The sequence below is a fragment of the Lepidochelys olivacea genome, assembly GCF_965140295.1.
Source record: "Lepidochelys olivacea isolate rLepOli2 genome assembly, chromosome: 1".
In the NCBI taxonomy this organism is placed as follows: domain Eukaryota; kingdom Metazoa; phylum Chordata; order Testudines; family Cheloniidae; genus Lepidochelys; species Lepidochelys olivacea.
In genome coordinates this window covers 169184370-169205592 of record NC_140411.1, presented here as the reverse complement: position 1 = coordinate 169205592, position 21223 = coordinate 169184370, and the positions used below count along the sequence as shown (strand labels likewise).

General features: G+C 39.6%; 1 protein-coding gene across 1 annotated transcript; it reads right to left on the bottom strand.

Annotated features, from left to right (window-relative positions):
- Window positions 1-4311: 4311 nt before the first annotated feature.
- On the bottom strand, window positions 4312-21169 carry CCT8 (chaperonin containing TCP1 subunit 8). Its single transcript, XM_084646121.1, has 15 exons — window positions 21013-21169; window positions 18344-18434; window positions 17514-17593; window positions 15632-15781; window positions 14567-14747; window positions 13709-13770; window positions 11781-11918; window positions 10189-10367; window positions 8883-8949; window positions 8708-8795; window positions 7834-7949; window positions 6675-6746; window positions 6432-6596; window positions 5818-5937; window positions 4312-4632 (listed from the first exon to the last, which is right to left on the bottom strand). The coding sequence occupies exons 1-15, from the start codon at window positions 21070-21072 to the stop codon at window positions 4555-4557; spliced, it is 1647 nt and encodes a 548-aa protein (XP_084502247.1). The 5' UTR covers window positions 21073-21169; the 3' UTR covers window positions 4312-4554.
- Between the last annotated feature and the right edge of the window lie 54 nt (window positions 21170-21223).

Sequence of the window (21223 nt, the reverse complement as noted above, 5' to 3'; positions counted from 1 at the left end):
CTACAGGGGTTTCCCCTAAGCTGTGGCCTCTACACCATCTCACTCTGCCTGCAGTCTGGGAGGCAGCCAACCAGCTAGCTTTTATGTAAAAAAAAAAAAAAAAACCACTCGGGTGTAAAATCCACTGCAGTAGAGGAAGTAGTAGTGGGAAAATTACATTGGGTGGCATTGTAGTTTAGGCTGTCTTGCTCTGAAAAGTGTCTCCCAGTGTTGCACTGGCTGAGGACAATGAATTACTGTTTTCAAATTGAAAACAAGTATTACTTGGGGGATAATACCCAGTTTGTGTAGTTAATCTCTGGTGATTCACCACATCAGGCCATTCTGTCACCAAGCTCTTCCACAATTAGAATCACAGAATTGGAAGGGACCTTGAGAGGTCATCTAATCTGGTCCCCTGTACTCATGGCAGGACTAAGTATTATCTGTTCTGGAATGTGTGATCAGTAGCTCTGACATGAGATTTTTTTTTAAGCATGAGTTCTGTATGCACCAGCCCCCCAGGGTGTGCATTTGTTTGTTTCAAGCTTTCTGTAAGAAATAGGTAACTGCTAGAAGTGACCGATCTTTAGCTGGTTGCCCAGTCATAATATTTAGCACTTCTGTATGAGGTTGACTCTTCAAAATTGCTATACAAACATTGAACAAACTTAATTTAAAGCCTTTCAGCTTTTGAATGACCAGGAGCTAACAAAACAGATCTATTCCCTGTTGTGTTCTGTGCCCCACACACACACAAAAAGGCTTCATTGAACATCAGCATCTTTAAAAGAATCATTAAGGATCTTTCAAAAGAACAGTCCAACCAAAGCTGCTATAGTGACACCCTTGTTATGTCTGTTGTTTAAGGCTGGGGTAGAATGAAGGGAGAGCTTCCTGTTTTGTTTGCATGTGTAAATCAAGCAGACCTTTGTTTTCCTTAAAGTGCTCAGAGTTTAGGGGAAGAAAGTGAATAAGATTCTGCTTATACCAAGTGTGAAAAAGCAGAAGGAACCAAAATCTATTCTTGTGCAAAAATGTTCTCCCTGAAGTCTATAAGGCTACACAGGTGTAACTCTCAGCAGGAATTGGCCTGTGTTCTCATTCCCTTCTTAAATCACTCACATTACACACTTACCCAACATTTTCCACTTGGGAAAGAAGTTAGTGTGAGTTGGGGCAGAAAAATGAGGACTAACTTCAGGTTTATTTAGCTTTAAGTTTTGGAATGAAACCAGATGCAAGGTACTTTTATGATGGATTGAACTGCTAGAGAATCAGCAAATGGATAGAACCTGCCTTTAGCCGATTCAGCCAGTCTTTCTATCACAGCCTGCTAAGAAGTGAATTTAAAATCCTTGAGGGAGAGGGGATAGAGAAACCAACAACACTGTGTTGTGCATCATAAATCTGAAGCCCCTCAGTGGCAGGTACTATAAAAGTTGAAATACTGGTATCCAGAATGGGATGTTGGTTTTTCCTACAAATGTGTGAGAATTCATTCCTTATACATGGGAGGGGCAATACTTCTGGCTGGAGCTGGATAGTGTGGGTGCAGGTTCAGTGTAAGTTTCCCACCCTGCCACTCTGGTACTGCCTCTTTCCCCCATCGGCACTCACTAGTTGTCCAGAAACAGGACTCAGCACACATAGACAACTGGGACAGGCACTAGGACCCAGGAGGCAGCATCCTGGAGCTGCCTGCCAGCCTCAGCCCAGGAGGGGGAGCTTCTTCCCTAACAGCTAAGCAGAGCTCTGGAGAAATGGGGCAGGGTAATGCCTGCTCACACCATGCCTGCAGCTGGCACAGGTTCCTGTGATAACTAGATTTTTAGTGTCCAGTCATGAGTTTTAACTGCAAAAAGAAAAGGAGTACTTGTGGCACCTTAGACACTAACCAATTTATTTGAGCATAAGCTTTCGTGAGCTACAGCTCACTTCATCGGATGCATTCAGTGGAAAATACACTGAATGCATCCGATGAAGTGAGCTGTAGCTCACAAAAGCTTATGCTCAAATAAATTGGTTAGTCTGTAAGGTACCACAAGTACTCCTTTTTGTGAATACAGACTAACACGGCTGCTACTCTGAAACCTGAGTTTTAACCAGATACCTGGCAGTGTGTCCCTGCAGCGCAGGGAGAGGCAGACAGGAGGGAGCAGAAGCAGCAGGCTGCCAACTGCGCTCCAAGTCCCAGGGAGCTGCTTTGACTTTCCTGCTGGCAGGAGCACTCCTGCCAGGCTGCAGGAGTAAGCTCATTCCCCCTCACCTGGTTGCAGCCCCTGCCTGACCAGTAGGGCCTGGGAGTTACAGTTCACAAGCTGTGGTATTTTTTTGACAGAAAAGATGTAGAACACATTTTGCAAAAGTGTATTTATCTCCCCCCTACCCCCAGAATTGGTCTAAAGAAGTCTGGGAAAAGGGGCTATAAGAACACTTCCCTTGTGTTTTGCTTCAACTGTTCAGCCTCCTAATTTTTATAAGCAAAAACAGCCAACCTTGTGAAAAGTTGCAAATACAGTCCATCATAGAGTCAATTTCATGTTGACCAGCAAATGTCTATATAGTATTCTGTATTATGGCAGAGTCATGTTGCAAAAGATCATTCCTACATACTAAGAAATGTAAAGGTTTTCACTGAAAAAACAGGTGGCCTCAAGTGAAGATGTGGCTCTTAAGACTGTAGTGAAGGAGACTTTCACAAGACCTGAGACCAACCAATGTTTCCATTAAATATTTTTACAATTTTCATAGAAGTAATAAAATTCCACCATATTTGCATCCTAAACACAGAAGGATGGAAGCCACCTTGAGCAAAATTATTTTTAATCTCTAAAATGAAATGTAAAAGTGAAATGAAAGTACTAATTTTTAAAGCTTAGTTTTAAGAATCAATGTTACTTGTAACAATCTATTAAAAAAAGATAAGTGACAACCTGGGGAATTACAGACCAGTCAGCTTCAGTACCTGGAAAGATAATGGAGCAAATAACCAGTTTGTAAACACCTAGAAGATAATTAGTTGTTAAGTAACAGTTAATATGAATTTGTCAAGAACAAATCGTATCACACCAACCTAACAGCTGTCTTTGACAGGGTTACAAGCCTTGTGGTTTGTGGGGGCAGGAGAAGGAAGAGAGCAGTAGATGTGATATTTTGACTTTAGTAAGGCTTTTGATACTGTCCCAATGATCTCAAACTAGGGAAATAACCTAGTTAGAGCTACTATAACTGTTGGAAAACCATTCTCAGGAGTAATCATCAATGGCTCACAGTTAATCTGGAAGGGATATGGCATAGGGTCCTGTAGGGATCAGTCCTAGGTCCAGTTCTGTTCAGTATCTTCATAAATTATTTAGATTATCACATAGAGAGTACACTTAAAGTTTGCAGATGATACCAACCTAGGAGAGGATGCAAGTGTTTTAGAGGATAGAATTACAATTCAAAATGATCTGGACAGAATGAAGTAAACAGAATGAAATTTGATGAGGACAAATGCAAAGTATTCCATTTAGGAAGGAACAATCAACTGCACACATACAAAATGGGAAATGAATACCTATGAAGAAATACAGCAGAAAAGGATATCTAGGGGTTATAGTGGATCACAAGCTCAATATGAGTCAACTGTAACAGTACTGCTAAAAAAATCAAACATCATTCTGGGATGTATTAGTGTTGTGAGCAAGACACGAGAAAGTAATTCTTCCACTCTACGCAGATAAGGCCTCAGCTGGAATCCAGTTCTGGGTGCCACAGTTCAGGAAAGATGTAGACAAATTGGAAAAAGTGCAGAGGAGAGCAACAAAAATTATTAAAGGTCTAGAAAATATGACCTATGAGGAAAGACTGAAAAACTGGGGTTGTTTAGTCTGGAGACAAGAAGACTGAGGGGGGACATAAGTTTCGAGTACATAAAAGGTTGTTACAGGGAGGAAGATGAAAAATTGTTCAACCTAAGGATAGGGCAATGGGCTTAAATTGCAGCAAGGGAGGTTTAAATTGGACATTAGGAAAAAGTTCCTGTCAGGGCGTTAAGAGCTGGAACAAATTATCTAGGGAGGTGGTGGGTTTTTATCATTGGAGATTTTTAAGAACCGGTGTGACAAATACCTGTCAGAAATGGTCTAGTTATTACTTAGTCCTGCCCTGAGTGCAGGTGACTGGACTAGAAAACCTAGGGAGGCCCCTTCTAGTTCTACACTTATGATTCTATGACATGGGTAAAGTGGTACACGTTTAACTATAATTTCCCCAAACTGTGATTAGAGAATCACTGTTAATCATGTTTAGGGTTTTTTTCATATAAAGGGAAACAGACACTATAGAGAAATTCAAAACAACTTGTTCCTTTAATCAATATAGATAATTAACACTCAAAAGTCTAACAGGACAAGTTAACAAATTGAGTCTTTTTATATTGCAAGTTCATTTATTGAAATAGTAGCGGTACTGTACTCTTTACTGGATACAGTTTCATAACTTAAGGTGAGGGAGAAAACGTGTCAGGCCCCAACAGGAGTATTACAAGATGCATACAATCCTAGTTCACTCAAAGTACAGTGAAGGTGTTCATTCGCTTTGGTCATCATCCCAATCTTTCTTTCCTGATGGAGGTTTGGGCCCACCAGCTGGTTTTGCCATGATGATCTTGAGGAAAAAATAATTAGGTTAGATAACACTCACTTTGGATTTTTCCCTTCTATAGCTTGAGACATGCAGTTTGAGCAGCAACCACTAAACTCATGCAGATCTGTTACTTTTGTACATTTTAACAGACAAGCTTTTGCCATTGGGTGTGTCCCGTATTTCTGCAAATATACTGAAAGTTGGCACATCATAAGATGCTGTTTTCCCCAATACCATTTCAGTATTCCCTCAGAAACCTTTTTTAAAAGGGAGAGGGGGATTCAAGATGTACACTTTCACATCAAAAAAGATATGTTTAATATCTAGCTAGTTTGTGAGATAGTGACTGGGTTACTGAACACATGCAATATATTACAGGAAGTTTTTAAAGATAATCTGTAATGCACAAAATCTGAATAAACTGAAAATCTATTTTAAATCCCTGACATCAGGATTTCCAAGCACAAGCAGACTTCCAAAAATGCCGGCTACACCTCTCTAAAGTAGCACCGCACAATTTAGTTTCAGTAAATAAGATGAATTAACTACAGCACAGCAATCTGCCACAAATTGTATTTCAAACAGGTTGTTAAAAAGGTGAAACTGCTCACACACATGCCCTTGAAAGCCAACAATACATATTAGTTCTGTGTTGAGTGTGGATACATTCATGCAACAGATGTCTCTCTCAACTCAATATAACAAGCGCCACCAGATCTTACAGCTTGCTATTTTTCAGGTTCATCTTTCTACAGAAGTTTTACATACATCATACACATTTCTGCTAAAGTTCCATAAAATACCAAGTCATTAAACTATCCAGAAAAGCCTTCAGCGCATTCCTTCCATTTTATTGTACAAGATGGATTTAAAATATAGATGTGGAAGCTTTTCTTTTTTGAAATACATACATTTTCTTTGAGACAGTTACAAACTCATACCTGTGAAATTAAGAGCTACCAACTGTGGGTCAGGTTGTAAATCCAACATGTATGGATCTCAGTGATACAGCACCTTGCCTCACCTTTCCAAGATTTGAATCTAGCAATATGGTCAGCAATAATGTATCTTGGTTTCACAAAAATAAACGGACTTAAGGTTATCAGTTTACTTTTTATAACATGTATTCCTGACATGTACAAAGATGTCTCAAGTTAACTCCGAAGTTTGAAATCACTATCTCCCAAAGTCATTTCTTCAACTCACCTGATCTACTCTGAGCACAGTCACTGCAGCATTTGTAGCCAGCTTAATACCCCAGTGTTTTCCAAGATATGTGTCTAATACACCAGTTTCCAACATATCCTTCACAGCTGCAGCTTCAGCCTGTCAGAAAAAAATATGAACATTTTCAAAGTTTTATAGCACCAGATTTTCCTACCTTATTTCAAACTGTTCTACCTTTGTAATCCTGAACACCAACAGCCACACCCACCAAATGGTAACAAATGACACTTCCCTGATTTTATCCCCTTTCCTCCAAATAAAACATTCATTTGAGCAATGTGAACTGAATCCTAAGTGGTATTATCCGAGGTTTCTTCCCCAAAACAGAGCTCTTGTTCAAGAACATATTCTCGCTTCTCACCTATACTACTACATGCACAATGGTTGTAACTAGTTTGCTGAAGAACAAAACATCCATTCTCATGGTAGACTAAACTGTTCATCTAGCTTACTGATTAATATACTGCTCCAATTACTTTAAAGCTGAAGACCTAAAATCTAGAACATAATTTATATCCCTAGGCATTTTATGTGGAGTATTCTGTTGCACAGAACGAAGTATTTTGGCAGGCATAATGTATGATGCCATTTACCTCAATATCAAATCCAACATTTTTGTTGCCTTCTTGGTGCACTGCATAAAGTTTGGAGAGAACTTCATTGGCCTTTACTCCAGAATTTTCTGCTAGTGCTCGAGGAATGGCTTCAAATGCCTCAGCAAATTTCTTGATAGCATACTGGTCAAGCCCAGGACATGTCTAAAGCAAAGTTTGAAAACTGTTTAATATTTTAAAGGAAAAGAAATGGATGAAGTAAGAGGAAAACACATTATTTACCTCTCCATAAGATGCGATCTGCTTGGCCAACTCAATCTCTGTTGCACCACCACCAGGAACAAGACGTTTATCCTGTGAACAAAACCCCAAAAGATACATAATTATAAACGCAAAGTGGTTTGAGGTAGTTTTATTTTAAAGTAACCGGATTAGATTTTTAGTTTCTAGAACTAATTTCTGCCTTCATAAACAGATATTTTTCTTGGTAAAATATTACACAAGTGCAGAAATGGCACCAACTTCAAAAAGTGAGGCATTTTATTAGTATGGTTAAAGGTAAATATCTAGCATCTATTATTTCCAAATGTCTTTGGGAAAAGTTCATTACTTTACTAACAATGAAATGGAAGTGGTAAGAGTAAATTTGTTTCTATCTCAACTGACAACATGACTTGTTGGGAAAAATAGGAAAGACACTGTATATTAATACTGCTCCTCAGCTGATCATCTGTTCTGGGAAGTCATTATGGAAGAGGCAGAATAAGAACTGCAAGGGACTCAGACTTGGACTCAAACTGTGGCAAAGTTGAAAGCTTAACATCTGACAGATTGTTTCCAAAAGCTTCATGTTTTCTACATAGTTCTTCAGCCCGTATTCACACTGAGGATTCTCCATCTTATTTTAAAATCAGTATCTTAATTGCAGTTTAAAGACAAAACTTTTGTAACAGACTAAGTTGTCCTAATTTATTAACTAAATATTTTTGTATGGTATTTAAGCATATTTAACATCCTCATCACCAATGATAGATACCAAGATCCAGATTTGCTGCTGCTCTCAGTTTCCAATGAGGATGGCAGGAGGTTGGGGAAACGGTCCACAGAGTGCCACCTATGAGTCACTGATTCTCTGGCCAGGGTGGAGTTTAGCTCTGCCAGCTTGTATTGGTCTCAGACAGATCATCTCGTCACTGAAGATAGACTAAGCACAGTACATTCTGGCCACAACCCATCTCCTAACTCCAGGGCTGAACAAGTGGCATAGGAATCAGTTACACACCCGCTCTTTGCCCACTGGAGATTTCCCCCATGCTAAGAAGATGCAAGTAGTTTCCGCATTCCAAGCAACAGAAGGGAGCAAAGCATGCCAAAAAGTCTTCGCACAAATATCTTGGTCTACAGCTCTGTTTTAACAGAGAAGTATATTCATTTTACTCACCCTAGTGAGTACTTTGAAAGTATTAACACCATCATCTATAGCTCTCTCAATGTCATCCATTAGATTGTCTGTAGATCCACGGATTACTATGGTAGAAATGGCACCATCTTCCTTTTCTGTTAAGAAAAGACAGACTTAATTCTCTAGAAGAAAAGGAGGACTTGTGGCACCTTAGAGACTAACCAATTTATTAGAGCATAAGCTTTCGTGAGCTACAGCTCACTTCCTCAGATGCATATCGTGGAAACTGCAGCAGGCTTTATATATACACAGAGAATATGAAACAATACCTATTCCCACCCCACTGTCCTGCTGGTAATAGCTTATCTAAAGTGATTTCCAGCACAAATCCAGGTTTTCTCACCCTCCACCCCCCCACACAAATTCACTCTCCTGCTGGTGATAGCCCATCCAAAGTGAAAACTCTTTACACAATGTGCATGACAATCAAGCTGGGCTATTTCCTGCATAATGAAGAGCATTATGAACAGCAGGAGAGTGAATTTGTGTGGGGGGGTGGAGGGTGAGAAAACCTGGATTTGTGCTGGAAATCACTTTAGATAAGCTATTACCAGCAGGACAGTGGGGTGGGAATAGGTATTGTTTCATATTCTCTGTGTATATATAAAGCCTGCTGCAGTTTCCACGATATGCATCTGAGGAAGTGAGCTGTAGCTCACGAAAGCTTATGCTCTAATAAATTGGTTAGTCTCTAAGGTGCCACAAGTCCTCCTTTTCTTTTTGCGAATACAGACTAACACGGCTGTTACTCTGAAACCTTAATTCTCTAGAAAACTTATTAAGATGTAGACCATTTATAAATAAGGTTCTAGTTGTGACATAGAACCATGATCTCCTATAAATAGAAACATACCATGCTTAAACACAACTACTTGTGTATCCCCAACCTCCGACAAATAAACACTGTCACAATGACCCATTTCTTCTAGTGTAGGTGGAATCTGGAAAAAGAAGCACAAGTCAGAAAAAGATTCTGTTCATACAAAATAAATAGCTCCACTGATTATACTCATTTGTAAATGGCATACCAATTTGGGAAGAGCGGTAGCGCCAAGAGTTTTACACAGTCTCCTAAGATCCCATTTTGAGTTCAATCTTTAAAAAAAAGAAAAAAAAAGAGTTCCTTTTAGTACCATGTTTCCAAGAACAATCTGAAGTTTACATTAGTTTGCATGGAAAAATAAAGGTTTCCTCCATAATTTGGCAGTTTTATGTAATATTATCAGAATTAGTTTAGTGGTATCCACTACAACACTACCATGGCATCAACCCCTCCAGTGCATTTCTGCAGTTGCTACTCTGTGGTTCAGGAATCAGTGCTAATATTAGAGAAATTGAAGAAGTAATGCTTTATTTTTAAGCACTGTTCACTTGGAATCATTTTTTCTTTTTAACTAACACTTTGAAAGTTTAGCTATTAATCCTCAACATCTTTGTGATAGAAGAATAGCTATTATCTCTATTTTACTAATGGGGAAAATGAAGTTTAATAAGTTTAATGCTCAAGGCTACTAGGCCAACATCTGGTCTGCTGTACTGGACCATGTTTCATCACGAATAACCTCATGGGATCAAAATGCTGTTTCTCTGAACACGTTACAACTCTTTAGTTAGTTTCAGTTTGAAGTGTCACTGATTCTGTTTTGTAAACAGAAGAGTACCTTTTACATGCACAAGACTTTTCTGAGAGGATCAAAATATGAAAATTTAACACTAGCTGTTAGGTCTTTTTCATGGGGCTGTCCTGTACTTAATAATTATACCTATATTCAAAAATGTTCACTCATTTTTATAAAGTGAAATTTAGTGCCCATGGAAGATGCTAATCAACAGTCCTGGGGCAGAGTTCTTCCATTTATGCACTATCTGTATTGTTTATACTTCCACACACCACTGCGCCATCATGTCTCTACTATGACTTGGGGAACCACCATTGTGATAGCCCTACCTCTATGCCCATTTCACCACTTTACTAAAATCACTAATGTGTCTTTTTAGAATATCTGATTTTGTTGACTGGAAAATTATTTTCAAATAATGAATAACTACAATATACAGACAATGCAACCATTATACCAAAACTCCAGATTTTGCAAGGAGCAATCCATTGTCAGGAAACCCCAAGCTATGTTTGGTAACAGACACACCCTAATTGTAACTAACTTAACGGACACTCAATTTCACCCTCTATTGGAGGAAAAATAATCATCCACATTAGGTAAGAATGTTTACATTACATATACCTTTGTATTCTGAGGACTTTGAGGAGAAAACAGCAAGTATGGTATGTATGGGTATTGACATTTAAAATACTTGTACCATGTTAATCCTTACCTGACTAACATAAGATTGTATTTATTGGCATAATGAAGTGCCATGTCTGCCACTTTGCCACCTGTTACTACAACATTTGCACCAGCATCAGCAATTGCCTTGACTTGCAGATCCATTAGATTTTCTTCTCCCTTGCTGAACTTCTTAAGTTCTTCAGCATTTTTTATCAGTACAGTGCCCTATCAAAAGGAAACATTTTTCAGTTTACAAAACACATGCATATTGTGCCTAGAGCTTTTACATGAGACTTTGACAAACCAAAATGAACTTGTCCTCCTCCTATTCACCACTTCAACTCATGCTACTTTATCACTATTCATCAAGTAAAAGATTAAGTGAAACATGTCAGATACTAAATTGCAGGTCAGCAAGGTTCAGCTCTGGACCACCAGGAGAGAAATTTCACAGCTGAAGATCCTATCTCAGGAATGCCTTAGTTTCTCATCCAGAGTAAAGATACAGCAACTGTTCATCTCTGTCCCTGTAGCTGCTCAAGTGTCAAGACAGTGCTTCCAAAAATAGAATACTAATCATACAGAATTTTACATACACACAAACCATCCTGGCTGCCAGTTTACTGTTAAGAGTTCATTGTGATTTATGGAGAATAAGGTGTAATATCCACCACATGGCTAGCACCAAGTGAGCAGCCACATTCTGTACCAGCAGAAGCTTCTAGATGGTCTTCCAGGGTAGCTCCAGAACACATCATACTAGTTTACTCTAGATGTCAAGTAGACTTGTATCACTCTGGCAAGAGGAAAGTCTCAACCATCCTACCCAGACACAGGTGGAAAGATGTTTCCAGCTACCACTGTTATCTTTAAAATCTAAGGAAGGCTTTATGGAGGCAAAGAAATAGTAATGTCCCATTCTGAACAAAAAGATAGATTGCCGTCATCCACATGCTCATGTCAGTGCAGTCTAAACCATTTACTTTTTCTGACAGCCTTACATTGGACAGAAGGGTGTGATGAATAACACCACTTTGCACACCTGACATGAGTCCCCAGGGAAGCTATAACTTTGCCCAACACTATCCTCTAGGACTTTTCAAAAGAAAAGAATTGTGTCACTGCAATGCAGCTCCACTCACCCCTACCAGAGTTTATAACTTTTCAAGTAATTTTGTCAACCACCATGATGTAATATAGATATCTGCAATTAAGTCAGTTAATTAATTTGCAATTAAATCAAAGGTCATATTAAACAACCGAGTAGAGCAAAACTACTGTGTGTTGGGTACACAAGAATATCTTGAGCCTTAAACTCCATTTGGACTCAAATTATATTTGTATGCTAACATTTTGTGTTTTACGTTATCTGTCAGTGGTCTCAGGAAAAGTTTGAAAATGCATCTGCTCAAAGAAACACTTCATATTAAAGTTAGAGAAAAATATGGTTTAGACAGCTACGATAGAAAACCCTGAACTTCATTTTAACATAGAAGCTCAAGTCCCTTATTAAACAAAGTTGTCACCATCATCAATTGTCAAGGATATTTAAAGTTAACATTAATCTGAGAATAATACAGAGCAAGTACTAGACATGTACATAAATTGCTATGGGACTTCTTTAGGGCACCTACATACCTTAGTTTCAGTTATCATACCATCAAAAGGACAGGAATACACAGCTATTTTGGCATCTTTGACAGAAGTAACATCTCCTTCAGTTTCTTTTTTAAAAACCATACCATGAAGGACTGAAGAGGCAGACACACCAGAGCCCTAAAGAGAATAAAGGGGACAGATAAAGATCACATTTTAGTACACCAATCCACCACAATCAAGCTACACTTGCTCTTTCAAAAAAAGAAAGTCTCACGTCTGAACATGCTTAGACATGTTTCTATTCCAGGATAAGGAAAAACACTATGCTAATTTAGGAATACTAAATATTCTTCTCTAGAAATACACAGTTGAAGCTTTATTCCATGGCAGTAACAATTAGAAATGTATAGTGATCCGTTTTTCTGCTCCCAGTCAGGGAGAAGGATTAGCAAGAAAGAAGTTGATGGGAAGCACAAGTTTAGCCCATCCTGTCATCCTTACTGAGGTCTAATATCCCACTGACCAAATAAGAGCAACAGGATCAGGCCCGTAACATTCTGCATCCTCCCCCACCCCAGTTTGAACATCTGGGTTGCATTTTAATTGAAGGTACGATTACTGAAAAACATATTGGTTGAGCTTTTAGCTCATGAAGCTGATTTGTTTAACAGCCAAATACTTAAAGAGTTCTGCCCCTCAAGTCTACAGGCGATTCAGCTCTAAGCCAAGTACTGCACAGAAAATATCTTGAAACTAGGAATACCAGAGTTTAGTAAAAATAATTTAATTGAATGTGCGATAACAATGTATCTACATTACTGAAGCCATGTCTCAATCTATCAAAAATAAAGACAATCTTAAAGGCAAGGCTAGGCTAGGGTGAAGGACAACAGAAATGTAACATTTTATGATCCAAATGTTAGCTATTTTCATGAGAGTTATCTAATACAGTAACAGGAATACCAGAACTTATTCCTCGGGGCATGCTTCACAAGCACAGAATTAATGTCTCCTACAGATATTTCTCCGCCCCCACAAAATATTTGATTCTGACAGGGAGGCAAAGGGAAGCCATGAGGGGTCATGCTGCAATTATACCTTTTGCCCACCAGGGGCTGATGTGGTGCCAGAAGAGAGGGCAGCCAGCTACAGAGAGGTTGGAGGCAGTGGCTGCCTTCCTCAAACTGCCATGTCTGGAGGACCAGGTTAGGAGGCACACGATATGGGGGGAACGAACATAGTGGGGCACATGGGGCTGCTGGGGAGTCACAAACTGGGGTTCAGAAGGGCTAGTGAGGGTACAGGAGTTAGTGGGGTAACAACATTAAGCCAAGGGCTGAATGGGAGTGAGGACAGGGCCACATGGGGACATGTGCAGATATGCCTGGCTGAATGAGGAGTGGGCATGCAGGGACAGATGTGCCTGACTGAAAGGGAGAGTCAGTGTCTGCATGGGGGATGCTCCTCAACACCCCCCCCCCAAAAAACAAACAAAGAAACCCAACCTGTTCCATACTTCTCCCACCCACGCCCAACAACCTTCCAGGTTCACTCTCAAGTCTCCTTCCCAGCAATTACTTCCCTCCTGCTCAGCTCCTCCTTTGTCCGACTCCCCCAAGCTTTTGCACTGCTTTTGAGTGTGCAGCAAATGTGTTTCTGAACTGTAGTTTAAATGAATTATTACTCAGAGTTCCATACTTAATAGGCCTAGAAATATCTGTCAAAAAACATTTCCGGAATCTTTTTTGTTGTCTGTATTGTTACAGACATAATTGCTGACAAGTATTGTGAAATAAATTACCAAAATAATTGAAACTGGCATGATTATATTGTGTTATTTTGATTAATAAAATATGTAGAATTTTGAAGAATTTTAAAATATTGCGCACAGAATTTAATTTTTTCTCGCAGAATTCCCTCAGGAGTAAGAATTACTCATGCTTTAGTGAAAAAAATTCATAGCTTACCAAAATTTTGCATACTCTGATGCTGTCAACATTGAAATGACCAGAATTAGGAAGAATAGATACTGTTTGAGAAAAGAAACATGTATTATATAATTTAAGTGCAAAGTACAAATGTGACACTAGAAAATCATATGCATCGTATATATAGAAAATACTGTATTAATAAGATGTTTAGTTTCAAAAGCCTTTAAACAAATAAAGAGATCAAGAAATGAACTGCCAAATTTTACATTAGCAGGAAACAGTTACCCTCCTCGATGATCAGTTACAGATAAGCATAGGTAGTGTAACGCTGAGAAAGCGGAACTCTTCACTATGAAGTAGCAGTATTTGGCACAGCAAGAGAACACAAATCAGTGAAGCCAGCAGGCCAAGTTTAGCCTGTGCCCACTTACTCCGAGGCTGAATTTGGCTCAAAGTATTTTGAGGAAAAATTCGCACTATTGATGAGAGTTGTATTCTTAAGCTCTAAAAGATGGGGAGCTCTATATAACAAAACACACCAACATCACATTAGATTAAGTCATGCATTTACGAGCATGAGTGCAACTGCAAAGATGAAAACAGATTTTCATCCTGAAAATGTATGGCTTACTAGAAAGTCATATGGACTAATCATAGCTCAGCCACAATGAGCATGAAAAGAATTCAGTGGGTAAGAGGAAAAGAAATACCATCTCCCTCTCTCCCTTTCCCCCAAAGGCATGAGACCTAATATATTCAGCTCATTTAGCCTGATACATGAATAGCTAGCAGTGCCTTTCACCTATGATGTGAGCACTTGAATAACAGAACAAAGATTAAAAACAAGCCTGCATTCAGTTTAGATACATACAAGATGCAAACTTGTTTACTTACCACATGCCTGAGCAATAAGCTTTGCTAGAAAGATTTCATTGCCATATTGTTTACTCATTACTGAGGTGTGCAGCAAAGACGCCACTTCTTCAACATCATGCAGATTCTTTGCAGAACAGCATACTAAGTCAGGAAGAATTTCTAGGGCTTTCTTGCAGGCTTTTTCATAACCTTCTATCACCTGTAATGCAAATGACAAAGTTCACTGACATTCTAACCTCCTCCACCTAACTGTACATTCATGTTCACTATGTTGCCTCCTGAAAGAGTCTGAAAGTATCATGTGCCAGCAATGCCAATGTACATTGGCCAAACTGGACAGTCTCTATGCAAAAGAATAAATGGACACACATCTGACATCAGGAATCATAACCAGTAGGAGAACACTTCAACCTCTCTGGCGACTCAGTAAAAGATTTAAGAGTGGCAATTTTGCAACAAAAAAGCTTCAAAAACAGACTCTAATGAGAAACTGCGGAGCTTGAATTAATATGCAAACTAGATACCATTACCTTGGGTTTGAACAGAGACTGCGAATGGCTGGGTCATTACACATATGGAATCTATTTCCCTATGTTAAGTATCCTCACACCTTCTTGTTAACTGTCTAAATGGGCCATCTTGATTATCACTACAAAAGTTTTTTTCTCCTGCTGATAATAGCTCATCTTAATTAATTAGTCTCTTACAGTTTGTATGGCAACTTCCACCTTTTCTCTGTATGTGTATATACATATCTTCTTACTATATGTTCCATTCTATGCATCCAATGAAGTGGGCTGTAGCCCACGAAAGCTTATGCTCTAATAAATGTGTTAGTCTCTAAGGTGCCACAAGTACTCCTTTTCTTTTTAAAGTATCAATGCATACATTATGTATATACTGTCATTTGCAAGTTGACTAAAGGGAGCAGCCAAAAGGGATGGAGATCAGCACGCAATACATTGCAAATATTCAAGATTACAGATGTGATTAAGTAATACATAACCCAAGATCACTGATTAATCCATATTAGTTATCATCTACCAATGTTCATGCAGCATGAATTTTAAATTAACTACATGCCTCTGAAATGGAAAGTCCCATCCTCAAAAGTTCCTCTGCTAGCTCAAGAAGGGTGCCAGCAAAAACAAGGACAAAGTTTGTTCCATCTCCAACTTCTTGCTCTTGCATATGGGAAGCCATTACAATCATTTTTGCAGCAGGGTGTTGGACCTGTTAAAGGAGTTAGACATATTAATTTAACTGTTAATATCCCGGTTAGTCAAATTTAAAAGTATATAGCCCTAAAGTTCTTTGTATGTATCAAATATAAGCTTCTTTTTGGTTAAAAATCTGATCTAAAGTTAATCAGGATTATAAACTAGATGGGGAAAAAGCAAGCTAAACAGTAATATTTTACTACGTTTGGCAAATTACACAATAAGCAGGAGTGTAACATATGAAAATGGCAAGACTCTGGAATACTGCTGTAGGGTTAAGACACTTAATAGAAAAAAGGCACTTCCTTTCTTCCCCACTTCTAATGGACAACTGCATTATTTTTATGGGATACCAGTGTAGCACATGTAGATTACCTTATCTTGACAACGTCAGTTGAACATCTAAACTTCAAGCAATACTGAGTTTTGTTTATGCATATATAAACAGTTGATCAGCTCTAAGCTATACTTTGCAATCTGCACAAAAATGGCAGCTCTTCCCCCTTCAAATAAACAATTTAATAGCAAAGTGCTTTATCTATTCTTGGATACTTTTATAGCTACAATTATGGTGTCTAAGCCATGATGACATGCAAGATTGATTATAATAAGCAATTAAGACTCCTGTATTTTAGCACTCTACTGAAATTTTACAGTACTGAAAATATTGGAAAAACAAAGAAATCTAACCATGCATGTAAATATAGATTAAGAAATATCAAATTAAAAAAGTAGTAAATACTTTTTCTTAAACATTTTTGCTTTGTGTTCACTTGCTAATTTTAGAATTCAATCATTTATAATGGTCCCTTATTTAAAGTAAATTAGGGAAGTTCTATAGCAGTGATACTCAGACTTCAGTGGTTCAGGAGCTAAATTAGCAATCAACATCACCCAAAAGAGCCATAGTAGTGTGAATTCATTGTTTCATTTACTATTTCTATATATTATTCTCACAGCAAAATGACTGATCAAGTATTATTATTTTATCAACTACAATTGGTTAATAACATAGTAAAATATCCTGATTGGTTAATAATTAAACCAGTGTTTTAATATCACGTGCTGCAAAGAGCCACGGGAGACACACTGAAGAGCCACTTGCGGCTCAGGAACCTCAGTGTGAGTATTACTATTCAATAGTATACACACAACATTATTCATTGGTTGACAGAGGCATCACACAATTGAGTTTCTATTTAACTGATGCAGTAAATGACATGTCATGTCAGCTTCTGCACAATTCTATCAACTTTCTCATTGCAGGGTAATGTCACATATCCCCAACATCCCTAAAACCAAAAGTGAGAATTCTAGCAGGTAGAGAAACATGTGAAAGTTGGCAGCAACAAGAAATTAACGTTGCACTTATTTCTTTTGAACAAGAGTCTTCCACACAAGATATCAGCAATTACAGTCCATGTCTCTAATTCCTAAACTCTACTCCTATTTTGAGGAGGAAGAGAAGCAAATACCAATAATGATATTCAATAATCCAAGTGTCTTTGTAGCAGGGCCTGTCACTACTGGAGCTCTGAAAAGCCCTTCTATTTTTTTTTTCTGTTGTGTGTATATTTGCTACACTCCTCTCAGGGTCCAATTATGAATTAGATTATTTAGAAACTGTAGCCCTGATCCTACGAACTTACTCTTATTAATAAAATTGAGTAAAAGTCTTAGATGTTGAAATAAACTTTAGCTAGTTGGGTGCAAGTAAAAATCTTTTAACACGAAAAAGCACTTACCTCCAACTCCCTTAAGATAGTTGCAGCATCGTTTGTCATGAAAAGCTTCTCAAGATGATTGATAACCATTTTGTTCATTCCTAAATGATAAAGAGCTTATCAATTCTTATTTTACACAACTGTAAATACTTTACAGTTTGAATTGGTGTTATTTGGTTAATTCCTCTAATCTCATGCAATCGATGGACTATTTTTGCTATAAATATTTATAACAAAGCAGTTTACCATAATCAGTTTCCTCTGTAAAGAAGTGGTCTGGGATATTCTGACCTTCACAATTTTTAGCCCTATAAACATTTGTAAATTTGGATTGAGGAACCTGTAAGACCTCTTCTGAAAAGAAGTTCTGGAGTTACATTAAGGGGATACTATTAAACAAAATTAGTTTTTTGTAATCCTATTCTTACATAATTTAAGATAACTAACAAAAATGTACCAGCACAATATATTTTTCTTTAGTTTTCCAATTTACTTTGTGCATTTGATAGTGCAGTGTGTAGTCAGTTTAATCATATCCCCTACACAATGTTTCTTCACCTTCTGTGGATCTTACACATAACAGAAAATGGGACCAAAAAAAAATTAAATTAGAACAATGATGATAATTCCACAAAAACAGACTTGAGGACTCAGAGGCAGATATGGTACATTAAACTTTTTAAAAAAATTGACCAGACTGAAAATGTTCCTTTATTGAAATCATGTGACTAAAGACATTTATGACCGAAGTTTTACCATAAACAATGGAATGGTCATTCTTCAAGAAAAACAAATATAGCTTCTTTGTACATAAATATTACAATAAACAGTATAAAATTAGAGAAGGTTACCATTTGGTCCAAGAGCTGTACGGGTGGTTTGGGCAAGCTCCTTACATGCCTGTATGTTCCTAAATACAGCTTCTTCTAATCCTGAAAAATGCTACCCAAAAAAAAAAAAAAAAAAAGTTTATTGCTTAGAATCAGAGGTTCTAACAAAAAATTCTGGAAGAATTACAGTCACTTGTCATTTGACAGCCTGGATGGCTTCACTAAAGTCAATACCAAAACTTCCAATGAGTTATTTTGGAGGGAAATCCTGTTTACACAAAAGTTTAAACAAAAATTCAATCCTACTATTTCAAAAACAGTGACAAAGAAGCTAACATACACTGGCTCTCAACTGCAGAGTTTAGCAATTAAAGCGAATTTATGAATATGAAAGAGGAAAGCTGGGTCAACACACAACAGATTGAACCCCATAAGCCTGTCCAAGTAAATCAGGGACTTCTGGTGAGGTTATTGGCTTATGGGGAGCCTGACAAATGTCCTCCACACCTACTTTCCTGCGAAAAATGTATGCACCGTCATTCCCATCAAGAGCATACCCCCAAAGTTATACCATTTTCACCGCTCCCACATTAGTAAGTCAACTATGCTCCACAAAATAAAAACAATTTCAAACTCCTTCCCACATACATTCGTTTGTAAATTCAGAGCTCCTTCTATCAGTTAATAAATCAGGTCTCCTCTCACACACACCTCTGCAAAGCTCATCTGGGTGCCCTCTAAAAGTCCCAGAGAAAGGTCTGCTTACCAAGCTCTCTCACAACTTCAGGAAAGGTAGAAGCAGCTCCAGCTGTTCTGTTCCTCTGTCCCTTCTTGTTAAAGGAGAACCAGCATCTGTGCCATTTTGCTTCCCCTGTTCTCCTCCCTACAAGAGTTCAGCAGCTCCTGCAACTATTCCCTACCTCCAACTACTCTCTTGTGAATAAAGAAAAGCAGAAAGTTCCCTAAGCAGTTTGTGTCTCCCATTCTCCATCCCATTAAGTAGCAGTGCTTAGAAACCTCTGTTGCTTTCTTCTCCCTTCCAGAGAAGGAGTCAGCAATTACCTAGTCCCTCTCTGTCCATTTGTTTGAGCAAAGTTTCCATTCTCCTAGGCAGGTTTGTCAACTCCTGCCAAAATACATGTTAAAAATATTAATTCAATGTTGAGTGTAGCACTGTACTAAGTACTTTGCTTCTCTGGAATCTTTTTTATACGGTATAGTAAGAATAGACTAACATAAGGGCATTCATTGGTACCAAGAGTGAGTTATTTATTAGTATTTGCATTCCACAGCTGTAGCTTGTTTGTGCTAAACACTGTGTGGATATATATCAAAACAATTCCTTGCCCAAACAGCTTGCAATATAGAAAGCCAAGCAACCTACACAAGGGGAGGGATCAGAATCAATAAAAATAAGAGTTGTGGTTGAAGGGCCTAACAGCTGCTCAAATTACCCACTGTCAGTTGCCTAGTGCTTTGGGGGACATTATTGTTAATACTTCCATAGATTCCAAGGCCAGGAAGGACTGCTGTGATCTAGTCTGACCCGTATATTACAGGCCATTGAATTTCCCCACAATAATTCCAAAATCATATCTTTTAGAAAAACATCCAAACTTGATTTAAAAATGGCCAGTGATGGAAAAGTAACGATTGGAACAATTATTCTCACCACTAAAAATGTACATCTTTCAATCTGAATTTGCTTAGTTTCAATTTCCAGCCATTGGATCATTTTATATCTTTCACTGCTAACCTGAGGAGCCCATTATTAAATATTTGTTCTCCATGTAAGTGCTTTTAGACTGTAATCAAGTCAGTCCCTCACGTTCCCTTTGTTATGCGAAAGAAATGAATCTATTTGAACCTATCACGATAAGGCGTATTTTTCTAATCCTTAAATCCTTCTTGGCTCTTCTGTGAATCCTCTCCAATTTGTCAACATCCTTCTTGATTTATGGGCACCAGGACGGGGCACAGGATTCCAGCAGCCGGGGCCCAATGCAGAGAGCTACAGTAACCGCACCGCTCCTACTCAAGCCTCCCCTATTGGCGCATCCCAAGATTGCGGCGGCTCTTTTGCTCACAGCATCGCCCTGGGAGCTCCCATTCACCTGCTTAGCCACCACCAGGCACAACTGTTTCCAGTCACTGCTCTCCACAGTTCTTTCCAGTGGGACTCAAGGAGGGCGGGGGCGGGACGGGACGAGGAGGGGGTGACGCCATTAGGGACCAGGGGGAAGAAGAGGCCAGGGCACCTATAGGTCCAGATCGGCGCGAACCGGGACCAGGGACAAAGGCCGCCCAAGCAACGGGGGCCTCGAGCCCAGACCAGGGTAAAACCGGCAGGTGTAAAGGGGAGATTCGCTGCAGCCTGGACCCCGCAGCCGGCTCGGCCCCGCCCAACCCCTTCCCGGGTTGCAGCTGCGGACCCCGCCGGCGGCCAGGCGCGAACCCGCCGTGGAGCGGGACACGCGGGGGCGGGGCGGAAGAGCTGCCCCGAGTCCGCTTCTCGCGGCCGGAGCCCCCCGCTCCCCACCAGGCCGAGGGGGAGGGGCGACGCGACAGTCGCAGGCCCCGCCCCCCTCAGCGCGTGGAGCCGCAGGGTCCAGCCCGGGCTGCGCTTCTGGAAGCTTCTCCGGCCCGGCCCCGGCGGCGCGCGGGAACCCCAGGCCCAGTCCCGCTCTCACCTTCACGCCTTCCTTCAGCATCTGGGCGAAGCCCGGGGCCTTGGGCACGTGGAGCGCCATGTCCGCTCAGAGCAGCGAGGCCGGCCGCGCGCTGCGTTGCACGAGCTGAACCACGGGACACGGGAGAATGGAGGGAGCCTGCGCGCGCAACACACAAGCTCCTCCCCTGGCACGCAGGCGCAGAGGGGAACCGCCGCGCCAGGCTGGGGCG

What these genes read in the sequence shown, in the direction of transcription:
- CCT8 (XM_084646121.1), bottom strand. Translation starts at nt 21,072, where the DNA reads ATGGCGCTCCACGTGCCCAAGGCCCCGGGCTTCGCCCAGATGCTGAAG. An exon ending in TGGGACTTTCCATTTCAGAG is followed by an intron (nt 14,748 to 15,631) that starts GCATGTAGTTAA and finishes TTTGCATTACAG; the next exon opens with GTGATAGAAGGTTATGAAAA. An exon ending in TCAGAGTATGCAAAATTTTG is followed by an intron (nt 11,919 to 13,708) that starts GTAAGCTATGAA and finishes TATTCTCTTTAG; the next exon opens with GGCTCTGGTGTGTCTGCCTC.